Source organism: Serinus canaria, chromosome 9 (genome assembly GCF_022539315.1).
Source record: "Serinus canaria isolate serCan28SL12 chromosome 9, serCan2020, whole genome shotgun sequence".
Taxonomy (NCBI): domain Eukaryota; kingdom Metazoa; phylum Chordata; class Aves; order Passeriformes; family Fringillidae; genus Serinus; species Serinus canaria.
Genome location: NC_066323.1, coordinates 1343160 through 1367367, shown reverse-complemented (window position 1 = coordinate 1367367; position 24208 = coordinate 1343160). Strand labels below are relative to the sequence as shown.

At 45.0% G+C, this 24208-nt stretch overlaps 1 protein-coding gene across 1 annotated transcript in view; it reads right to left on the bottom strand.

The window, feature by feature from the left end:
* Positions 1–24208, bottom strand: part of RSRC1 (arginine and serine rich coiled-coil 1) — a 100550-nt gene that overhangs the window by 35303 nt on the left and 41039 nt on the right. The window contains exons 5-6 of the mRNA XM_050978119.1: positions 21599–21635; positions 8770–8821 (exon numbers count right to left, since the gene is read on the bottom strand). Coding sequence (XP_050834076.1) covers positions 8770–8821; positions 21599–21635 — 89 coding nt within the window. The remainder of the gene's footprint in view (positions 1–8769; positions 8822–21598; positions 21636–24208) is intronic.

Below are 24208 nucleotides of genomic sequence, written 5' to 3'. Positions count from 1 at the left end.
GGCCAAGGAGCAGCCGGGTCCAGGGAAGGGGACCCTGGCCCAGGGACATGGCAGGGCTGGAATGAGATGGGCTTTAAGGCCCCTTCCAACCCAAACCAGTCTGGAATTCCATGTACTCTTCCACAACTTGTTTCCTTTCCCCCTTAGCTTTGCCCACACTTCAGACCAGAAAATGCAGACACAGATCCAGAGCTGCTGCAAGTTCGGAATGTACAGGAGGCAAAGGCAGAGCTGCAGGGAGGGAGAACCCCAGGGTGGTTTGGGTGGAAGGGAGCTCAAAGCCCATCCAGTCCCATCCCCTCCCAGGGACAGGGACACCTCCCACTGCCCCAAGCTCTAAAAATTGCAACCACAATCTCCTCTTGCTCAAAGGGACTCATCACTATAAAATCATTCACATTTCTCAGAGGAAACTCTCCAAGGGCTTCAGATCAGCAGCACAAAGTGCTCAAAACCTTTAAGAAACTACTGATGAAATAGTTTTAGTGGTATTTTAAGAACATGCAGTGATACACGATGGCCTAAACAAAGCAGCTCAGAAATCTTCAATAACAAATCACAGTGCAGCCACAGAGAAGAGAAACAGAACTGGAATTAAAGGGAGGATCTGCAATAAAGGCACCTAATTTGATTTTTTACATAAGCTGTGTTTTGAAACACTCCTTTTTTCCTTGCTGGGGTGATCCATATGAGAGGTTGGCAAAGGACCTGAGTTTCCATTACTGTTGCCTTTTACTGACCATGCTGTTCTGCCCTTTCCAATGGATTCTTCCAGGGGCTTGTGGCAACAGGGCTCAGATCACCTGATGCAGATTTAACTCCGTGTGAACTTAGCTTGCTTCACATTTGGAGGAGTGGTAAAACCTACTGTTAGAACAGTCTGACATCTGCTCTTCAAGAGCAGAAAATGCTGTTGAAAAAGTTATTTCAGCAGAAAACGCTGCATAAAATCCTGTCCAAGTCACTAAAGTTACCAAACACCCCCAAAGAAAATACTTTTGAAAATACAGATATTCAATATTCATAGAAGAAAGGTGCATAAACAACAAAAAGAAAATAAAAGAAAATTTTCTTATCAGCCTCTAAGGTATGAGGAGAAACGTTTCACATATAAAAATACGTTGAGGATCTTGTTTCTATCAACCTCCATGACCCCCCACCTTTGCAAAAGCCCAAGTATGAGACCTGCCCTTAAATCACCCCAAAATCCCTGCTAATGACAGGCTCAGCCTTGCAAAAAGCCCACCAGGGCTGAGGAGCCCTGGCCAAGCACCCTCTGCTCCACGCTCAGGTTTATTCAGCCGACACCTCATAATCATCCCTAAATCTAATGGGACACAAATGCATTTCATCCCAGATGAAAATCTGCAGCGCTGCTCACATGGAAATCAAGGAATTATTACAATCCCGTGGTCTGGCTTGCAGCAGGCATTAATCAGAAATCATAATAAATCCACACAGCACATTCAGGCAGCACATTAGTCAGGAGCCTTTGCATGATAACGACGTTGACTAATGGGCTCCGAGCTGGAAGGGTCAATCATAAACTCATCAAATGCTTCATTTAATTTCTTAATTTGGACAAACACGATTTGTTTATGGGAAAGATATCAGGTGTTCTTGAATGAATAATGGCTGTGAAACCAAAGTCCATTAATCAGCGCTTGATTACAAATGACTCGGAGATTGTTTGTTCTAATTTCACTCATTTGGGGCAACAAAGAGAACACGAGCGAGCGAAAGCACTCGGCCAAAATGGCACACTTGGCTCCCCCTGGTTAATAAAGTTGTGATAAATGGGCTTTCAATAACTAAAACAAGGGGGTTATTACCCACATTAAAGACTGGCCCTGAGAAAATTAATATCTAGGAGTTACAAGGAGATGGTGCAGGCACACAACAAGGTGCTGGAGGAGTGCTGAACTCCTGGGCTGGCGTTCCAGCTTTTCCTGAAAGGAGGGAGGGGAAAAGCACAAAACCAGCAGTGACTTATCTCTACTTCCTGTGAAACCCCTTAAGAAAATGATGAAATTATTTGGGTTGGAAGGGACTCTATAAAGTCCATCCAGTGCCACCCCAGCCATGGCAGGGACACCTCCCACTGGACCAGGTGGCTCCAAGCCTGATGTCCAACCTGGCCTGGGCACTGCCAGGGATCCAGGGGCAGCCACAGCTTCCCTGGGCAGCCTGGGCCTGCCCAACCTCCCTGGGATTTGTAATTAATTTGATTTAATCTAATCCATAGGTTCCTTTCAGCAAGATGATTCCAGCACACTTCCCACGTGGAAATTAGGGAGGCCCCCCCCACACCAGAACAGCACCAGCCAGAGCAGATGGGGCAATTCAAAACCTTTTCCTGGGCATTCAGGCTATAAAATCCACCCCTGGAATTTATATCCATGGATAAAAACAGTCTCCAGTTTTTCTTGTGGAAAATCCAAACATCCAAAGATGTTACAAGGGAAACTGCCAGCACAAAGCTGCAGGACACCATTCCTGGGAATGCCTGGGTGCCCAGAGCCCACAGAGGAGGCTGTGGCAGACCATGTAAAACACCACAAGTAAAGATTTCCCCATCAAAATGAAGAAATAACATTTCCCAAAAGACTGGCTAAGAGCAAACGAGCCCCACCACCACATATGGTTTGCACAGCCAAACCAGGGGATAATTAAATTACAGCAAAGTTGCTAAATATGAATTGATATAAAACTTCAGCTAACTGAAAAATTGTCTTTGACTGCAGATCAATAGCAGGCCTGCAAGACTCATCTGCACATAATTAGCACAGAGATTTGCATCAAAATCCTGGATCCCATATGCTGCAATATTACAGAGACCCGTTAGGCACCATGGGAGCCTGAGATACTTTTGGTGCCACAAAAGAAAAAAATAAAAAAAACCTTGGATAAAAATCTAACAAAAAATAGAAATTCTAAGAGCTTTAGAATGATTTCTGAAGGCAATAAATGTTAATTAAATAATAAAGTTCCTTAAATTCGACTTACAGGCTCTGGTTTATATTGTGGCATCCCTACAACTCCTCACTGGCTTCTTACTCTAAAAACAAATTGATATTCCACAAAAATGGTTCAAAGCAATTTTTTTTAGTCTCTTGTAAGAACCTAAAAGAGGTCCCTGAAGTGAAAAGCTTTCAGACACCAAAAGAATTATATTATACATTGCAAAAGTGAATTATTTCATTCCAAACACATTTATTCTCTACCTACACTCAATTAAAATCCTGGATTTTTTCAGCAATCCTGCAAATTCATTTAAATTATTTAATTACTTTTATCCAAGTGTTTTGCTCACCACAAACCAGCTGCACTTCAGCAATCCCAAATTTTCTAAAGACAATCCTGCTAATATGTTAAAAAAGCAATTAATTGGAGAAAGACTTTTTTTTCTACAGCTGCCACTTTGTGTGCAGAAATTCTCACTTTTGTTTAGAACTCTGATGAGATGACGAAGCTCTGCCAAGAGCTCAGGGCAAGGAAGGGCTGAGGTGTCTCTGTCCAGCTTGGCTGGGAAGCTCCTTGGTGTGGGGCATCCAGGTGAGCTCAAAAACTTCCTGAACTTTCTGAAATTCAGTCTTAAACCACCTGAAATTCCCATCAGTGGGAAATTGCCATCAAGTAAAAAGCAGCCACTTCTTCTCATGTGCACCTTCTTGAGTTTTAAATGATTGTTTAATTGTTCTGCTGCTCAGAGCTTTTCCAAGTGCTCTTTCCCCTGATGCTGTCACTGAAATGGGTTTTGACACCAAAATCTGCTGAGTAGGAATCAGCAGCTGACCTAAACCCTGGGCTCATTAACTCCATAATGAGATGGATTTCCTAAATTAGCTGGTGTCCAAGAGCAGGATAAAGCTCCCCTATGGAGCCAGGAGAGGAGAAGGATCCAGGGAGAGCTCAGGGCCTGAAGGGGCTCCAGGAGAGCTGCAGAGGGACTGGGGACAAGGGATGGAGGGACAGGACCCAGGGAATGGCTCCCACTGCTGAGGGCAGGGATGGGTGGGAGATTGGGAATTCCTGGCTGGGCTGGGATTGCCAGAGCAGCTGGGGCTGCCCCTGGATCCCTGGCAGTGCCCAAGGCCAGGCTGGACACTGGGACACCCTGGGACAGTGGGAGGTGTCCCTGCCTTGGCTGGGGTGGCACTGGGTGGGATTTAAGGTTCCTTCCCATCCAACCCATTCCCTAATTCTGGAATCTCAGGTGGCTCTAGAGCAGGACATGAAGAGAAGGTGTTTGAGCCATCACTGCCAAGGCTCTTCCCAAGGAAATTCCGGTTTATTTTCCTTTGACACAGGGAACAGAACAACCTTCCCAGGCTGGTGATGAAAATTCAAGAGGGATGAAAGTTCCTCTCCTTGCTGGGGGTTCAGAAAATGCTCCACAAAACACCTTCAAAACCCTTTGCAGCACCTCCACCCACATGTGTCACAAAGATAAAACGTGATTCAAGGAAAAATCTGATGATTCAAACATGATTCAAAAGAGAAAACATGATTCAAGAAAGATTCCTTTGCTCTCCAAATAGAGACTTTTATATAAATAGAAGTAAAATTCAGTTATTTAAAGTGTCAACTGCCACTATTCAAAACAAATATTTGAAATTGATAAAAATTAGAATTTTATATTAAATCAAACCTACACAGCAACTGAATTAATCCTTTTTTCAATATTCAGAACTTTGAAGCTTGTTAAAAGTTCACATTCTTGCAATTTCTGGAGTAAGAATTATTTTTAAAGCCTGCTTTAAATTTCCACAGAATAAGTAAAATATTTTAAGTATTATTTCAACTCTTGTGTGTATATAACAGAACACGTTATCCACCCTTATAAAATTCATTGCATAATTAGAAATTTAAATGAAAGCCAGCGAGTTCTCAGTGGAAAGAACACAAATAAGAAAACTGAAAGAAACCCATCATCAAAACGAGAAATCCATCAACATTTGATAAATTTGGCAGTTGAAAAGAAGCCCCAATAAAAGGAAATTTTTCATCCTTGTTGCCACCTGCCCGCCCGACTGCTTTGCATAGCTAGAAAAGAGCAAAACAGAGGCCAACCTATTTAACTAAACAGTTTTTATTAAAGTAAAAGAAAAGCAAGAATCTATAAAGTAGCAAGTGATCCTATTAGTTCCACCAGACTAAAATCATACAGTCTACGTATGTGGTCCTTTCAGCCACATCTGTTATGAGCCATTTTGATACCCAAAAGCAGAGAATATTTGCCCATATTTATCAGGCACCGAGTGCAAATCAGGCTTTTTCTCCTCAATAACTCCTGGCAGAATGGGTAGATTAAAAAAGAAAAGCAGAATTATAAAACGTTTGTATTTACCACAGTCAAGGCTGGAGCACTCATCGTATTCCATGATTCTCTCTTTCAGGAATATGTGAAATACAATAAAGATGCAGGGTACAAAATTAAAGGCAGCAATCTGAGAGCATAATTGGAAGAGTTAAATATCCAATATCCAGAGCTGGATCTGATAAATGGCAAATGTTTGGGATTTGTATTCCCCCATTTTCATCACCTCACATGCAGTGCCTCGGTCCCCAAGTTTCCTTTAAATAAACTCCGGCGGATTCTTTGCACAAACCTCCCTATTCTTGACTGCCCTTTCAGCCCGAGATTGAAATGCAGATCCCAAAAATACATCAGTCGCTTATTTCAACTCTAGACCTTTGAAAATCCAGATCAATTGCCTTTTGTCATCGCCTTTATATGGAGAGTAAGAAATTTCTGCTTAGCACCATGGAAAAGCTCCCGGAGCCCTTTGGAAGCGGTGGCAGCATCGACGGTTTGAGACATCCCTGCGCTATTGCACGGGAATTTATTGACATTTTGGGAATATTCATCCATATTTTAATCTTTATGAGAAAGCACAGGTGCCCATAGAATTTACAGCAGGCTTAGCTAAGCAGCTTCCAGGTTCTGAGGTTTGCCCTAAGCTTGGGATTTCAGATTTGAAACTTCTCCCTAAACCCAGCGCCGGGAGCCGCGCTCGGCACGAACCCCCAGCTCAGATCCTCCCCGTCCCTGGGTAATGAAGTCTGGGAAAGAAATCACAGACACCCAAGTGGTTTGGCAACTGTAAGTGACAGAAGCTGAGCTAAATCCTCTGTTTACACTGGGGATTATCCGGGTGGATTGTGCGGCGCTCCCGGAGCCGGCGCTGGTCAGGGGACGCTGCTCCCCGTCCGCCCGTGGGGCAGGGCACAAAGCCCCGGCCTGGTAGGAAGTGACCCAGAAGGAGATGGTGAGCAAGGATTTACACAAAGCCAGTCTGCCTCAGAAAAACTCCATATGACCATTAACTGGCCGGCAGGGCCTGCCAGGAGGCCTAATTACAGCCCTACAGAGCCCGCTAACAAAAGCTGGAGAGCTTTAGCCCAGGGATGATCTGCTTTATACTGACTTGAGAGAGTCCATATAGAGCGAGGGAAAGAAAGAGGTTTAGCTTGGAAATTCTCCCAAGAGACAAAGCATTGTCGCTCAGTCTGGAAGGCCCACATGGAACGTACTTCAGATGGGCTTAAACATCCCACCCTCTCCAAATTAACATTCAACTACTGCCTGCTTAACATCTGCTCGGGCACGGCGACTTGGGGGAGGCTGTCACAGGAGCCTAAAAAGGCTCCCTGGCACCTCAACATTAGGAAATCTAATTCAATCCATGTTAAAATATGAATTTATCGCTGGGACCAACAACTCCTGAGGAAGGAAGGGTTTTATAAATCAAAACTCAGTTGCCTCGAGAATTAAAGTGTTTGAGTGCCTTCCAGTGTTGCCCTGCTTAACGAGAACAAAACGCTGACATTAATCTACACTTAAAAAGAAAAACAATTATTTAATGAAGTCAGCATGAATGCAGGACTTGGAGAAAAACCTCCTCAGCACTGTATAACTAAATATAAAATGGCCATCATATCCTCCTCCCCCACAGACACAGGTGAATATTTTTTATTTTATCTGTTGTCCTAATGAGAGAGCAGAGTCACAATTCCCATCTCCAAATACACCAGGAAAATAAAAAATCTCAATAATAAGAGCCTGATTTACTCCTTGCTGATTTCTGCCTTTCAGAGACAGCAGCTTCTATTTCCTAAAATAATATCTAGGTTAAATTCTAAAAGCAGGTTTTCTCAAGATCCTAAATATCTCCACAAGGGACATTTAGATGTGAAAACACAAACAGGGAATTGGAGAGCAGCTGGGGCTGCCCCTGGATCCCTGGCAGTGCCCAAGGCCAGGCTGGACACTGGGGCTGGGACAGTGGGAGGTGTCCCTGCCATGGCAGGGTGGCACTGGGTGGGATTTAAGGTCCTTCCAGCCCAAACCATTCCATGACTGCACAATGAGAGCAGGGATGAACCAGGAAGGGACTGTCCCCAGTGTCCCTCCAAGCCCTGCAGGTGCTTTGGAGCCCCTGCTTTGTCTGTCCCAACCAGGGAGGAGCAGCGTGTGTTCAGCACCAGATCCATGGACAATCCACTGGGAACACAGCGCAGCCTCCTATTCCCACTCAGTGGGGTGGGAGCATCCCCTAAGGTGTAGAGATATTCCATCAGCTCATCCCCAAGCTTGGGATGGAGCCCTGGGCACACCAACACCAGCTCCACCCACCATCACTGAGGCACAGAGCTAATTTCAGTTATATTCTAATAGAACATCACCACAGCAGCAACAGCCACGACCCTGCTGAGCCTCAGCTCCTCAAAAAGCTGCTGGGCAAGGGCTCAGCAGAAATTCAGTTTTAAGTTTGAAGACTAAAAGGTGCAGATTTTGCAAGGAGTAAACACACAAAAATACATTGAAACGACATTTAGCAACATTTCCAACCTCTTCTCACAGCAACTGAATAAAAATGAAATGTAACTGACTGAATGCAGGACTTGGGGAAGAAGGTGGGGGATGATCTCATAAATGCCTGGGATGACCAAGACTTAAAGCCAGGAAGGAACTTGATTCTGTATTTTGGATTGTAAGAGACACAAAGATATCAAATCTCTTCTGTTCCTTTTGAACAACCGGCAGCTTCCATCTAAGATCCAGCCCTCAACGGTGGATATTTAAATTTAATAATGTCACAGACCTTTGATAAGCTTTGGAAAATCCTGGAGCCCAGGTCACGATGATATACAACCCCCAGTTACCTTTTGTACATCTCCCAGGTGTGAAATTAAAAAATGAGATGTGATCGATGGCAGCAGAATACACAAATTGTGCTTTTGAGGTCAGGGCTGTCACATCCATTTCATAATTACATGCTTCAAAGATTTATTAAAAGTTCTGGAGAACAAGGAGTGTATTGGAAAAGAGACAATGCAAAAGGCTGGATGGATTTTGGAAAAAGAAGTACATCAGCAATGTGAGAAGATCCCTCTAAACACAGGGTTTCCAAAATGGGGGGGAAAATATATATATAATTGTACTGATTTAAAACAATGCTAAAAAATAAAGAAAATTGCAAAAAAAAAAATAAACAAAACCAAATTTTTGAGAGCACGGAATAATGTCTCAGTAGCAGCAAGAGCCAGAGGATAAACATGAGGTTTTAGTGTAGGAAAAGGCTTATTTTTATTTCCTTAAAGGGCTTCACTAAGTGGCAATGATGATGCAACACAATTTAATCCTAACCTGCAATTCAAGTGAGCCACAGAGAACAGGATCAGCATCTGCGAAACACAAAGGGTTAAAACCCCACCTGACAGCACAAAAATGCAGCAAGGTTTTGAAGATTGTCATTTACTCACCAGCTGCCTCCAGAACCAGCTGCAGCCTGGCTTTGGCCTGTTCAGCAGGGGTCTGCAAGAGAGGATGGATCAGCTCACACCTGCACGGACACTGGGCACTCCACGGGACACTCCCACCCATGGGACACTGGGCACTCCGTGGGACACTCCCACCCATGGGACATTGGATACTCCATGGGACTCTCCCACACATGGGACACTGGGCACTCCACGGGACACTCCCACCCATGGGACACTGGGCACTCCATGGGACATTGGATACTCCGTGGGACATTCCCACCCATGGGACACTGGGCACTCCGTGGGACACTCCCACCCATGGGACACTGGATACTCCATGGGACACTCCCACACATGGGACACTGGATACTCTGTGGGACATTCCCACCCATGGGATGCTGGGCACTCCATGGGACACTCCCACCCATGGGACACTGGGCACACCATGGGACACTCCCACCCATGGGACACTGGGCACTCCACAGGACACTCCCACCCATGGGACACTGGGCACTCCATGGGACACTCCCACCCATGGGACACTGGATACTCCATGGGACATTGGATACTCCATGGGACACTCCCACACATGGGACACTGGGCACTCCGTGGGACTTTCCCACCCATGGGACACTGGGCACTCCATGGGACACTCCCACCCATGGGACACTGGATACTCCATGGGACATTCCCACCCTATGGGACACTGGGCACACCATGGGACATTGGATACTCCATGGGACACTCCCACTCATGGGACACTATATTCCATGGGACACTTCCACCCTATGGGACACTGGGCACTCCACAGGACACTCCCACCCCAGGGAGCTCCTGCCTCCTCCAGCCACTCCACAGCCACAGCAGCCAGAGAACTTCCAGACTGGAGTCGCTGAGGGAGGGATTATCACGGAGATCTCCAGGACTGACCCAAAGCACCATCCCCAGAGCCAGCTCCTCTCCCAGCCCTCCCATCCCAAACCCTGACCCCGCTCCACACAAACACACAGCTCCACAAAGCTCCAGAACTGGGTTTAACGTGATTAATGTGGTGAGTTTTCCACACTTTTCCCTCTCCTGAAGGTATTGCTGCACATCTGCTGGCTTGAGGAGCACACTTGGCCGTGGCCCCACTATGCTAATCGTCCCCGTGATGTTGCACTGTGTCCAATGTGTTTGCTACCCCTCCAAATGTGAAGCCACTCAAACGTTGCCACAGTTAAATTGATACACAAACCCTATTTGTCACGGGGTTCAGAAGTTGATTATTTCTGGAAGCGTCGGAGAAGTTTGGGAGGTTTCTGCTCTGCACTAAAAACAAAACCTGACGGGAATTTTTGGGGGTGTTTTGCAGCTTAGGAAACTCTTCCCAAGAACCTGAATGGCTGCAAAAGGGAAATTTAAATAGGAAAATACAGACAGGAGAAGCTGTGGGTGCCCCTGGATCCCTGGCAGTGCCCAGGGCCAGGTTGGACACTGGGGCTTGGAGCAGCCTGGGACAGTGGGAGGTGTCCCTGTCCACAGCAAGGGATGGGATGGGATTTAAGATCTCTTCCAACCCAAACCATGCCGTGGTTCCATGATTTTAATTAGGCAGAGCTCTTTGCCATGAATGTCCCAACTGGTGATGTTCTGCATGGCCTCACCACCCTCACCTACACCCACAAGGGGAGGCTGACAATGACAGAACAATTCCATTTCTACTCCAAGAATTTACAGACTGCTCCTTCCAATAGGAGATGCTGCATTAAAATGCAATTTCAAGGAAGATCCATCTTTTGGTTGTACAGAGTTCTATTATTTTCAGTTCAGACTTTTGCTGTTTGCACAAACCCAGAATTACTGGGCAGAATTTATTACTAGAGCTGCAATATGGATCCTACCACCAGACCTGACCACTAATCCTGGTGGCAGCAAGAAACATCTTGAAATTTATCATAAATTATCTTCCCATTTCTTCTTCTAGCCATGAACTAATCATTGCAATCTGTTCTGGCATCTTCAGACATCACGGGAGGAGAGGCAGGGAAAGATCTGCTTTTAATCCAGAACCAAATTGCCCAGCTTCAGTTTCAGAGAAGCTTTACTTGGGTTTGTGGTTTCCCCATTCCATGACAACTGTAAATTTAAAAAATCCCACCAGCATTAGCTGAGTTTGGCAAAATTTTGCTGGAAAAGCAGAGAAGGAAAAGTATTTGGTGTCAAACACCATCTGTGCTCACGTCTGCACGTGAACAGCCCAAGTCTTTGTGCACCTCATGCCCAGGTGGGCTCTGGCATCCCAAACCACAATTTCCTATTCCTAGGAAATCCAGTTCAGATATTTAACCAAAATCCTTGGATCCTTTCTTGCTGGCCACACAACCAGGACTGTTCAGCAGCAGTGGCTGGAGAAAGGTGTTCCAAGGGCACTCTGGGACATCCATGTCCAGCAGCATTCCCACAAGAACTCCATGGAAGAGCAAACACCAAGCGGGCTCCAGAGGAGGAGAAGGGAAGCAACAGCAGCTGCACAGATGGCACTCCCAGCACTAAACACAGAGCTCCACAACTGATCCCGCTGCTCTGAGCAGCTCCAAGCACCTTTTCCCACTCCTCCCATGGAGTTATGGATGTGCCTTGTTGGTATAAGGGAGGGAAGACTCAAGTTCTTCCTTTGCTGAGCAGTTTCCCACTGGGAGCAGCCTGGGCAGCTGCTCTGGAGGCATCTTCCCCTTTGCCCTGGCCCCAGGTGTTAATTACTCCAGGGGAGAACTTGGCACAGCCACCTCTTCATCAATCAATAAGCCCTCACCAAGGAGTGACAGGAGGAGTCTGGAATAAAGGTGACTGGCTTGGCCCCAGAAAACATCTCTCCAACTGGTGGAAGGGGCCAGCACTCGGAGGAAAAAGGACAGAGGGGATTCCAGCTGAAAACCACAATTAGAGCCTCAAACAAGCCAGGAGCAATGAGAGAGAACAAGCAGCTACCCCAGGTCAGTATTGATTCAGGGGACCATTAAGGGAAAAAACTCAGCAAGAGCCTCAGGAAACTTCAAAATGGGGAAATGATTGGTGGAGGAGACATTACCAAGAGTGATGTCGAGCAAAATAAACCCTTGTACTTTCCTTTTGGTCTTAAGCATAACACAGGAGGAAAAGAATTCAAAGAGAGTTAGAGGAAAAATAAAAGTATTTCTAGTGCCAGCTGGTGAGGGAGGCCACTAACTGTAAAAGCAGGAGAGGAATTCCCTAAAATTCCTTAACAAGCTCACTGTAAAATGACCTGAGGTCACCCCCAGCAATGAATTTCACACGTGTGCAAAAGTGTCTGGTGAGACACTGGAATCCCAGCTCAGAAAAGGATGGGATTCCATAGGACACCAGCAACACCCTGTGATTAATAACAGCTTTTAATATTTCTAGCAAAAATTGGATCAGATCATTCAATTTTTAATGGCAGCTGATTTATGAAGAGGCAGCACGACCCTTAACTTTGCAGTATTTCTTTGCAGTTCATCCACTGCATTCCATCACTACTCCTTTCACAAATAGTTATTTTAATAAAACTACACTAAAACAGACCCACAACTTGAAATTTGGTGGGTTTTGTGTAAAAATCCCCACACAAGTTCCTTGTCACTCCCAGCTCCAGGAAACAAGTGCGGAGTGTGATGGGCAGGAGAGCCATGGTTGGCTCCCCAAATGTTCAAGGGACATGCAGCTCCTCCATTAATAGATTAGAACAAACACTTTAATTCAGCTTTAGAATGTTTTTTTTAAATTATTCCTGCTATTTGGGATGAATAGCAAACGTTCTTGACAGAGGAAACAAAGTGAAAATTTGAGAACAGTGAGGAAAACCATTTGAGAAGCACGAAGTTTCTAAAGAGAGGCCAAGTCTCTGCTGGAGCCAGCCACTGGGAATATTGTGGAGCAGAGCACGTGGCTCTTGGCAGGCACAGAAAACTTTTATCCCAGGATTCCAGCAGGTCAAGAGCCTGCAGCATTCTGAGCTGCAATGGTGCCTTCCTGAATTTTTATCATTATGGAATTTCATATGGAAAATGGCTGAGATGTGCTAAAACTGGGCAGGGGCCACTGCTCCCACTCATCCCTGACACTGCTGGGGGAAAATTCACCTGCAGGACTTTCCTGGCTCAAAACATCTGGATAAAAGCCCAACAAACTTCTGGTGATGGGGATCAGTTTTGGGGGGTTTTACACAAGTATCTTCTCTTTGTATTTGATAAAGACAAATCCAGGCCTCACCATTCCCAGGAAAACCTGAAACCACAATTCCACATTTGGCTGCAGAGCAATCCCCAGGCTGGGGCTGGAGCAAAAAGGAGCCCTGAAATGGCAGAGAGGGGAAGGGCCAAGGAAGAAATCAAACAGGGGAAGAAATCACCTAAACAGGAAGAAATCACCTAAAATGATATTTGAATTGATTCTGTAAGTCAGGGGCCTGCCTCCACCTACAATATAACCCATCCCACTTCCAGCAAATCCCAACAGGAGAGAACAACAAAGGAGCCTAAGCCCAGCCAGCTTTTAAACAGATTTTGATCAAATCATGGAAAAGATTGTGGGACAGGTTTATCACAGGAATGCTGGATTCCTTTCCTGCCATTTACTCCTCTTTGGGTGATTAAAAAAATAATTACCAAAGAAACTGAAAATACTTATTTGTATAAGAAGACACTTCATAAGAGAATAAAATACTAAAATAAAAATAAAACCAAAGGAGACTGAGAATTTGCAGTTGTCATCTTCTCCTCATATAAGTCTTTGAGGGTGGCAAATTCCAGATTGACAAAGGAATGGTTTTCACATTAAAAACATAAAAATAAAATCCCACAGAAGAATCCCTAATCTGAATTAATAGCACAGAAATATAATAAGCACATCTGGCACCATTTGAATTAAACCCCTGCATTTTCAGACATAAATCTGTTGAAAAGATTGGATGGTTAAATTATATTTAAGTCTGAGTTTTTGCTCAGATACAATTAATCAACAACACTACTCAGGAACAGGCTATGGTAGGAGTGTCCTAACTGGATACAGATCCACCTGCTCCAAAAAAAACCATCTTAAATTCATCAAAGTGAGCTATCAGCAGAGAAAAATCATGTAAAACATGGAATAATGGCAATTTTTGTCCATGGAATTCACAGATGCTCTTGGTATTTCAACAGAAATAAAGAGTCCAGCATCAGGGATGGACCAATTAGGAAAGGGAAATCATTAACCAAAACAATGGGCAGAAAACCTGACATTTTGATTTATGTAAAGGCCACTGAAAACATGACCAGAGATGAAGGGAAGAGTTCCAGCTTAACTGGACACCAACCCCAGAGTGAAGGGAAAGCCTGGGTATGGAATGTGGCTCCTCCAGCCAGAGCCAGGAAAACACCCGGGAACACTGACAGAAAAGTTCCCCAGAGTTCTCCTCCTCCAATTCACCAAAACTGGGAAGGAGAGAGCCAACAATGCCAAGGCCCAATCCTGGAACTCAGAGCCCAGGGAGGAACTAAATGAGGCAGAAGTGTAAAATCCCAGCTCTGAATGGATGCCCAAATTTCAACAGCCCCGGATATTCGGACTCTGAGCTTTCCATCCGAGGGAATTTTCACTCAAATTTGGGATCAGAGGGACAAAACCTGAAACTGCCCCCGAACACCAGCAGCACTTGGACCTGAGAGCTGGGGATTGCCCAGATCCTCTCCCCCAGAACACACATGGCCACTAAAACATTTGGATTTGTTAACCTGGACTGTGGATTTTCCATCTCACTCCACTTCAGCAGAACCCAGGATTCTCCAGAGAACCCTGCAACACCAGGTGGGTGGAAAATCCCACCTTGTTCCCACTAAAACCAACCCAAAGTGTCAGGAATAAGCAACAATGGATTGCTGGAAGCAAATCAGAGGCAGGAGGGATGGCTGTGGCAAACAGCCCGGGTGGCTCGGGCACACGGACGGGATTTGGGGGATTTGAAGCAGTTTTTGCAGCAAGGGCTCCTTTAAAAGCACCAGAAAACAACAATGCACTCATGTCAGTGAATATTCCTGAGAAAAAGCAAGGAAAAGGCCTTCCTACTGGGAGTGGATACAGCAAAACGGATTAAACACTCAGCAGAAGGAGGGAGAGCCGTAAACAAGATTTTAAAAAAATAATCGGTAAATCCAGGTCTCATTAAAAGGAGGAATTCCTGGAAGTGTTAAACTTCCACAGCCATAAAACTCTGTGTGGGTTCTTTACTAAGAGAGAAAATATGGATAATATTGCACTAAAGGCTAAAGAATTACCTCCCCCTATTTATCTCCTTGAAGCCTGGAATATTATCCCTCAGATTTACATTTGCATGGAAATGCAGCCACAATCACCAAAAAATTCAACATTCTGATAAAGAGCTGACAGCACAGAGATTTTTGCATCAACATCATCCAGTCATTAAGTCTATAAATTAACCTATTTCCTAATTAAACCTTTAAAAACTAAAGGTAGAATGATCCCCACAGCTTAAAAAAAATATAAAATTATTAATATTTAACTCTTAAATATGGATCTTTATCTTTTATCACTGTTTCAAATTCTTGCTGCATTATGTTGCAACAAAGACGTGGGGGAACATAAAAACAGCAGCAGATAAATGCAGGTTCTGAAATGAAAATTTTTAATTAACACATCATAAACTGCTGTGGAAACAGCTCCAGCCAAGGCTGGACTGGCTGGGAAAGCAGGAGCACAACCAACAGGTAACAGGGATCAATTAACAAAAGGAGCAGTTAATACTTGAATTACTGCTTTCCTTTTCCCACTAAGGGAGGCATTTTCTCTAAATAAATTAGAATTTCTCAGAAAAGGGGAACCCCATCCCCTTTGGAGCCTTTGCATTGAAATGCAGCAATTGAAAAATAATAGGAAAAAAAATTTGAAAATGAAAAGCATTTCAAATACCACAAGGATCCAGTGGGTTCTAAATCAGCACTCAGTTCCAAAATAATCTGCTCATCTGCCCCAAATCATGCCTCATTACACAGGAATTAACCAGAACTTAATCAAGTTAAGAGTTTTATACTCTGAATAAAAGTGCATTTTGTCTTTGCTCCCAGATTCAGTGATCAGCTCACCCCCACTGCACCGTTTTTTGGGCTGGCACAGATCTGCAGGTTTAACTTTTCCAAAAACTACTCCTGTTTCATGTTTGGCTGCTCCTTCTGACAAATAAGTACAAAATAAAACGTGCAGGGCAAAACATAATTATTCTGAGGCGCACCTGCATAAAACCAGGGTGCAGAGATTTGTATTTTAGGTGCAGATCACAGATAGTTGGGCAAATTTATGCTTCATCTCGGTATTGTGCCAAGATCCCCCTTCAGTATCTGCAATAAAACACATTCAGAGCAAAATCCCCAAAAGAAGAGGAGCAAGAACCCCCTAAAAAGACAAATTCGCTGGTGGCCTCAATAATTAGATTAAAAATCAATTCCACTTCTGCCAAAGCGTTTGTTTGCTGGAGAAAACCCTCCCAGGAAAGGCACTTAAACTTGGGGAGAGAGAAGCAGCCACTGCCCTCCATAAAGTTCCTTTATATATTTTTCCACAATATGCACAAAACCAGAATATGAAATCAGAAACATTTTACACATTCTCATACTTCAGAGAGCACTAACAGCATTTTACTCGTCGAAAGCACTTTATCTTCATGTCTCTATGAGGCAGAGTTGGTGCATAATAATGTAATTTATATTGCCTAAATGTTATTTTGGGAGCATTGCATCATTTCTCAAACTTCATGACCTTTACAATTTTCTAAACTTTTATTTCCCTCATTATTCTGAACAGATTTCATTACATATTTTGAATGTAAACAACCCTGAATAATGATGGGCCCCATTACGTATGTACAGCTCTGACAATCGCGCGCGGGGCCGAGATGGAAACCCGGCGCATTAATTTACCTCTCATCCGCCGTAACTGCACTCCCATAAAAAGTTTTATACTCAACTCACATAAATCATGGGGAAGAAAAATGAGAAAATCTGGTGGCTAACTCATCTTCCACCATTCTGCGAAAATGAAATTCACTGAAATACCTATCAAAACTGCAATCATCAAGAGATAATGTCTTCTTAGGTCTATCTGCACTTTCCGATTTAATTTCCTCCATGCCCTTGACATCCACAGATACCATTAAGATTAAGAGCGGCGAGTAACTGAGCAGTTCTCAGATTTTGATATATGGGGCCCAGGCACTAAATGTAATATCATCATTTGAAAATTAATGCAATATTTCTTTTGTTAGTTTTTCCACTCGGAAAGCGGGATGAATACTCGGGGTTCTCGCCGGTAATTTCCCCATCAGAATGCCGTGCAATTATGAGGAGATGTGCACCTGGGCAGAGGTCACCCAAATTACTCCATCATTTAATGAGCACCGAGATCAAACCCCAGCACACTGTTGCTGCCGAGAGACGCCTCGCAGCCTGCTACATCAAATCTGATGGAATCATTAGAGTAATAAGCAGGAAAATCTGTTTGCAGATTAACCTCTGGTTTCATGCTGCTTTCATCTAATGGGGCGCTGTGGAAATCTTGTCAGCTTTTCATCAGCCGCGATCAAATTACGGGAATTGCGAACAAACCGCCGGCGCGATTGGAAACAACACCCGCACGTGCCGGGGGTTTTATGCAGATGCCAGGGAGAATCACAGTCTTTATATTTTACAGCCTTATTTACTTCAGCTGATCTCCGCTCTCCCCAGCCTGAGGAGCGGCAATCCGGGACGCTCCCGGCCGCCTTTCCGAATTTACGGCGCGGGACGGAAGGGAAACGAATTTATGGGGGAAATATGAGCGGGGTGACAAAGGGAAAGCAAAATAAAGGCACAAAGGTCAGGGGGTGGCCAAGGGTGGGGGAGGCACCTCGGCCTCGGTGGTAAGTGAGAGTGATCAAAGTTTACTTTTTAATAAAGACACAGAGCCATTAAAGTGTGTTTCATGTGGAGCAGCTCTGGTTTCAGAGCCCGCTGGTAATGGGAAGTGACAGGGTAAAACTCGCCTCTCTTACAAACTTTCCACAAAATTTGTCACTGTTGGAACAACAAACTGCTGCAAGCCTTTGAATATTCTGCCATGAGAACACTCTGCCTCTGATGGTTTGATGGCACTGCTGTTTGATTCACATCTGCAGCTCCCAGCAGCAAAACCCTGGAACAAACAAAGCGGTGTGCGCACAATTTAACACCGCTGGCTGCAGAGAGCTCCTCAAACCCTGGGATCCACGGAGCCCCTCTGCAGGAGCAGCCTGGGCTCCAGCCCTGCAGGCAAACAGAGCTGCTCTCCCATGGGTATTCATAAGCCATTGATCTTCTGCAGTGTGATCATCACCTGGTATGAACCTGGCCCAGAGCTCCTGAAGGAGCTGCAATGATTTCCAAGGGCCAGGCTGCTGCTGAGCCAGGAATGGTTGGGATGCCCACCCTGGCACAGGCAAAGGGTTCAGCAGCCACTGACACCTGACGGGTTGGGGACACCAGGGGTTGGTCCCCTCTCAGTGGGGACACAGCCAGAGCCAGCACGGCTCCTCAAAGAGCACCTTCCCAGCTGGTGCATCCAGCCGGACACTCAGCGGCTCTCCAGCCTATCCACAGGGAAATCTGGAATGTCCCTGGACACAAATGTCACTTTGGGCACAGGAGGGAAACCTCTCCAGCCCCACACTCACTCCCTTCCTCTCAGAATGGAACAGACAGACACAATTCAAGGGAGACAGAAGAGACAATTCAAGCCTGCAGAGCATAATTGACCAGCATGGAATTTTGCCAGGACAGCAAGATAAACATAATTACTCCTATTAAGAGCGTTAATTAATTGTTTGTGAACACAAATAATTGGCTGCTTGGTTTACAGCTCGTTAGGAAGCCAAGGACTCTGCCAGACGTCGCTGTCTGGTGGCCACCCGAGGGCCACAGAGCTGTGACACCACAGGTGACAAACCCAGAGAGCCACCAGCAGTGAGGGGCCAGCACTGCAACCAGACTCCCTGGAAAACCCAGGGACAGCCAGGAAATAAACACATTTCATTAAAAGAAATGCTTGATCAAATATTAACACTGAATAAAGGAGAAGGGCTCTTGTTGGGTTTGGGGTTTTTTTGTTTCATCAGATCAAAGAAGGACGTGGACCTTAAACCCCACCCAGTGCCACCCCTGCCATGGCAGGGACACCTTCCACTGTCCCAGGTGCTCCAGCCCCAGTGTCCAACCTGGCCTTGGGCACTGCCAGGGATCCAGGGGCAGCCACAGCTGCTCTGGGCACCTGTGCCAGGGCCTGCCCACCCTCCCAGCCAGGAATTCTTTCCTGTATCCCACCTAACCCTGCTCCTTCCAGTTTAAACCCATTCCCTGTGTCCTGTCAGTCTCTTGTAAATCCCAAATTGTAAAACATCCTTTTTTTACAGGAGGAATCCAATAACAGATTATCAAATCAAAATAAAGACTCTTCAGGTGGGAAAAACCTCCCTACAAGCATTTGGAGATGCAGAAATTAAAGCAGAATTCAGTAGAATTCAAAAGCAGATTCCAGTAGAGCCAGAACCATGTGGCTTAAATCTTTGGAGGAATATCCCTGTAATTTATTGGAGTCCAAAAAGTCTTTATGAACAAAATGCTGATGTATGGAACAGTTTCCAGCACAAATGTTCCTACCTGTAGGTGCCTTGGGAACCAGCTTGTTTCCTTGAGCACCATTTCCAGGACAGATTTTGTAAGATCAGAGGGAAAACAGAAAAAAAGTCTCAAATCCAGAGGTTTTTGACAGACCTTTCAGGGAATTGTTCCCTGTCCATGGTAGGGGGTGGAATAAGATCTTTGAGATCCCTTCCAAAAGATCATTCAGGTCCCTTCCTGCCCAGCTCTGGGATTCCAAACACAAAGCAGCCAATTCCTTTAACAAAGACAATTTCATTCCAAAGTATTGTGAGTGAACCCTCGAAGCACTTCAGGCATCATCATCCCACTGGGAATATTTCCAGTACCTTCTGTCCCAGTCCCAGAGAAACCCTGAGCTCCACTGAACTCCTTTCCTGCTTCCCACCTCCCCAGGCTACTCCAAGCCCACAGAGCCTCTTCCTTGCCACTTTTTGGGAATATTTGTTGTTATAACTCAGCCCTGCAGCTCCTGCTGGGGCAGAAACCCTGATTTGGAACAAGCCCCAGCCATGGTGACTCTGTCAGGAGGGGAGCAGCTTTACAGTGCATGAGAAAACCCCCAGGAATCTGCTGGATCACAGCTCCCTGCCACCAGCAGGGCAAGGACACCTTCCTCAGATTTCAGGGATTTAACTCACAAGTGAGACAGCCCTGGAAGCAGCAAACAAGGTGGGTTCTCCAACTGCTCCAAGAACTCTGCTCTTCATTGCATTTGATGATTCCCAACACATTTCACAGGGAGAAGGAGCTCCAGGATCTCAATCCCAGCAGGAGCTCCATCACTTCCATCCCACTAGGATCTCCATCCAACCAGGATCTCCATCATCCTTTCCATCCCAACACAGTCTCCATCCCACCAGGACCTCCATCCTCTCCACTCCACCATCATCCTTTCCATCCCAGCAGGACCTCCATCCTACCAGGATCTCCATCCCAGCAGGACCTCCATCCTTTCCATCCCACCACGATCTCCATCCTTTCCATCCCACCACGATCTCCATCCCACCAGGATCTCCATCCCCCACCAGGATCTCCATCCCACCAGGATCTCCATCCTTTCCATCCCACCATGATCTCCATCCCACCAGGATCTCCATCCCACCAGGATCTCCATCCCACCAGGATCTCCATCCCAACCAGGATCTCCATCCCTTTCCATCCCACCATGGACCTCCATCCTCTCCACCCCTCTGGCACTCCAAGGAGATGCCCAAGCTCCCCCAAATCCTTCCCAAGTGATTCCCAGAATGGGAAGCACCAAGAGGGAAGCAGCTCTGTCCAAAGAGACCCACGATGATTTTCACAGCCCTATGGAACAGCAGGGATTATTTAGATATTCCATGAAAAAATCAAACCCTTCCCAGGCTGGATGTGCCATTAATAGTGAATATTTTCATTTAATGGGATTCATTAATCCCTTTACATCAACTATTTAATGTTCCACTGACTGCTGGTACCAACATGTGAGGCTCAACCAGCTTCTGACTTGTGACAAGATTTTATTTTTCCCAGTTTTGATCAACTGATGAGTTTTTAATGCTAAGCCTGGCTTGCCATCACTTGTGGGCTTAATATGTTTACTTAAACCAGAAATATTTTGCACCTCAATTATTATTTCCTCCTGCAGCCCTGAATGGAATTTAAGTCGATCCATTATTCATAAAGCAAAGACAAGAGAAAACACAAAGCTGTGCACTTCTTTCAAAGCCTCCAAATGACTCCAACACACCATATTTATGCATGCAATATTTGATTGTGTCCCTGGCTCTTTTTTTTTTTTTTTTTTTACTTTTTTTTTAATCACAAGTTTGTTGTTTTCAGATCAGGATATGCCAAAAATCCAACACCAAACAATTTTTGTTTATAATTAAGGCAATCATCAATCCAAGGATTGTAGTCCAGTTTATTTCATCTCGACATCAAAAAAAAGTAATTTAAAAAAATTAAAATTCCCTTGAAATGGGGAGATAAATGAGAATGTGAGTGCCTTCACATAATAACAGTAGCCTGACCCTCTGGGAAATGGTTGACTTTCTCAATTCAAGGTATTCAAAGCTCATTCAAAAGTGTTCATTTGGAATGCAGATATCAAAGATGATGCAAATGTTCAAGAGAAAATTAAAACTTACCAGATGTTCTAATCCAGCTTTGATGTTTGCAGAGTCCCTGTAAGAGAAGAACAAAAGTTCTAAATAGTTGCTAAACCCTTGTCTGCAACGATTTCTGTTTAACTCTGAAATGGCAGAGCTGGGTGATTTCTCCAGCCTGTCAAATGTTTAATTTTAATACATATATTCACCTGTAACACCTAAAAACATTGATTATCCCAATGCTCAATGACAGAATTCAACCCTCAGACAGCACCTGCCCTGAAACTGCTACAGACTGCAGCAATGCCACAGGATCCACATTTCAATTAACATTTTTCATCTAATTATCACTATTGACACTGGAAAGACTCAGCCAGGCCGGGGCAGGGGCTGTTTATCAAACCCACATTGGTGCCTCCTGGTCCTGCCCTGCCACCACTCCCACAGTGAAATTCCCTGCCCCTTTCCAAGGGCATGGAGAGGAGGAATTGTCATTAATTCCATGGCTCATGGCAGCTGTGCTGGAGCTGGGCATCCAAAGCTGCAGAAGTACAAATGTACAGAGAGAAAATGGGAAGAATTTTACATAAAGGCAGCTGCAAAACAAATGGACCAAAGTATCTGAGTAAAGACTCTGAAAAAATTCAGAGGGAAAATTTATCTTTAACACATCCTGCTATGGAAAAAACAGATGAAATCCAATGGAAAAATTAAAAATTCCCCAACCCACCAGACAAGGAGATGGTTCCTGCTCCCATCAGCTCCAGGCTCTCCCTAACTCCAGCATTCCCTCTTGGAAGGTGGGTCATTCCCACAGCAACCAAGGAGAAACCAGCCCCTGAGGACTGCAGGGAAGCAGTTAGCACTACACCAGTACTAATCACTAGCACTAAAATTGCTAATTATTTATCATTTCCTCAAGCTTCTCCCAAAATCTGCTATGCATTCTTTTCCTATTTAAATGTCATTAATGAAACAAGAGGAGAAAAAAAAAAGTTCTTTTGCTGTTTGAGTTTGAAAGGAGAATTTATTTTTGTCAGCCCTACAGGATTTATTTTGGAGACAGGAGAAGGATCCAGGGAGAGCTCAGAGCCCCTGGCAGGGCCTGAGGGGCTCCAGGAGAGCTGGAGAGGGACTGGGGACAAGGGATGGAGGGACAGGAGCCAGGGAATGGCTCCCACTGCTGAGGGCAGGGATGGGTGGGAGAGTGGGAATTGGGAATTCCTGGCTGGGCTGGGATTGCCAGAGCAGCTGGGGCTGCCCCTGGATCCCTGGCAGTGCCCAAGGCCAGGCTGGACACTGGGGCTGGAGCAGCTGGGGCAGTGGGAGGTGTCCCTGCCATGGCAGGGGTGGGATGGATGGGATGGATGTCCCTTCCCACCCAAAGCACTCCATGAGTCCATGATCCCTTCTGCAGGCTCCAGCTGGCCCCTGGAGCTGGGGCTGCTCTGGGAGAGGGATGCAGGGCAGGGCTGGAGGAGCTCCCAGGCCAGCCCCATCCCTGCCATCAGTGTCTGTGCACCTCCCTCAGCCCGTGCTGAAAGCAGCCCTAATTCAATTCCAGGCCTCAAAACTGATAAAAAAGGTCCTGAAGTGGAAAATGTGAGGAGATTATTGGCAAATGAATAAAGATTTGTATCGAACCAACACACGGGAGCAGAGCAGGGCTTGGTGGGGCTGTTTTTTAATCAGGCCCTGGCTCAAACCTTCTGGGAACAGCGAGTTTCCCTTCCCCTCCTGCAGCACATCGATTCCTGAATTAGGCTGCAATATTAAATAATTAATATACTTGCCATGATTGATGTTTTGCATTAGTTGAATATTAGGTTATCAATCAAAATCCACTTGGTTTAATGTAATAATATTGAAAAAGTGTCACGGGCTGTTCAGCCAATTTGTAGTTGAGGCAGCCCAGACAGGAATATTGGTGTAGCACAAGGCCCTAACACAGGAAATGCACTGCTGGAACATCCATAAGGAAAACATTATCAAACTAACCAGGACAAGGCTGAGCTTGTCCTAAATAAACCTGGGGGCACCTGTCACTTCCAATGAAAACCTCTGCCCAGCCTGAGGCTGCAGGGCATCAATCAGCCAGGCTGTGGCAGGGCTTTATCTTTTAGTTGGCCAATAGATTGTGTTAGAGATCTTACACAATCATATTCTGCATCCCATCCTAGATTACATTAGCCACACTATAAATTATATTACATAATTACCCTTATATTTATATCTAATCATTATATCTTTAAAATACATACTGTAAATGCTAATGTAACATTTGTTGTATTTGTATAATTATGTGAAGTAATCAGACATTTAAATCATATTATTTGTATCATAAATTATACAAATAAGGCTCCCATGAATACCATATTTCAGGGGTTGTTTTAGGCAAAATCAGACCTATGGGCACAGCTCAGTCTCTCCCACAGCCTTGAGTGCCTGCAGAATTTAAAACCATTAAACACCACAAATAAAAGCCAGGAGCAGCTTTATGCACATCCAGCATTCCAACTCTCACAACATGAAGGAAACCATCAAGTTGCATTAATTAGGTATCACTACCAGGTAACTAACTATGTTTTACTCCATTTTACACCCCAGAGTTCCCAATATATTTGCTTTTCATACCATCTCCAGGGCAGC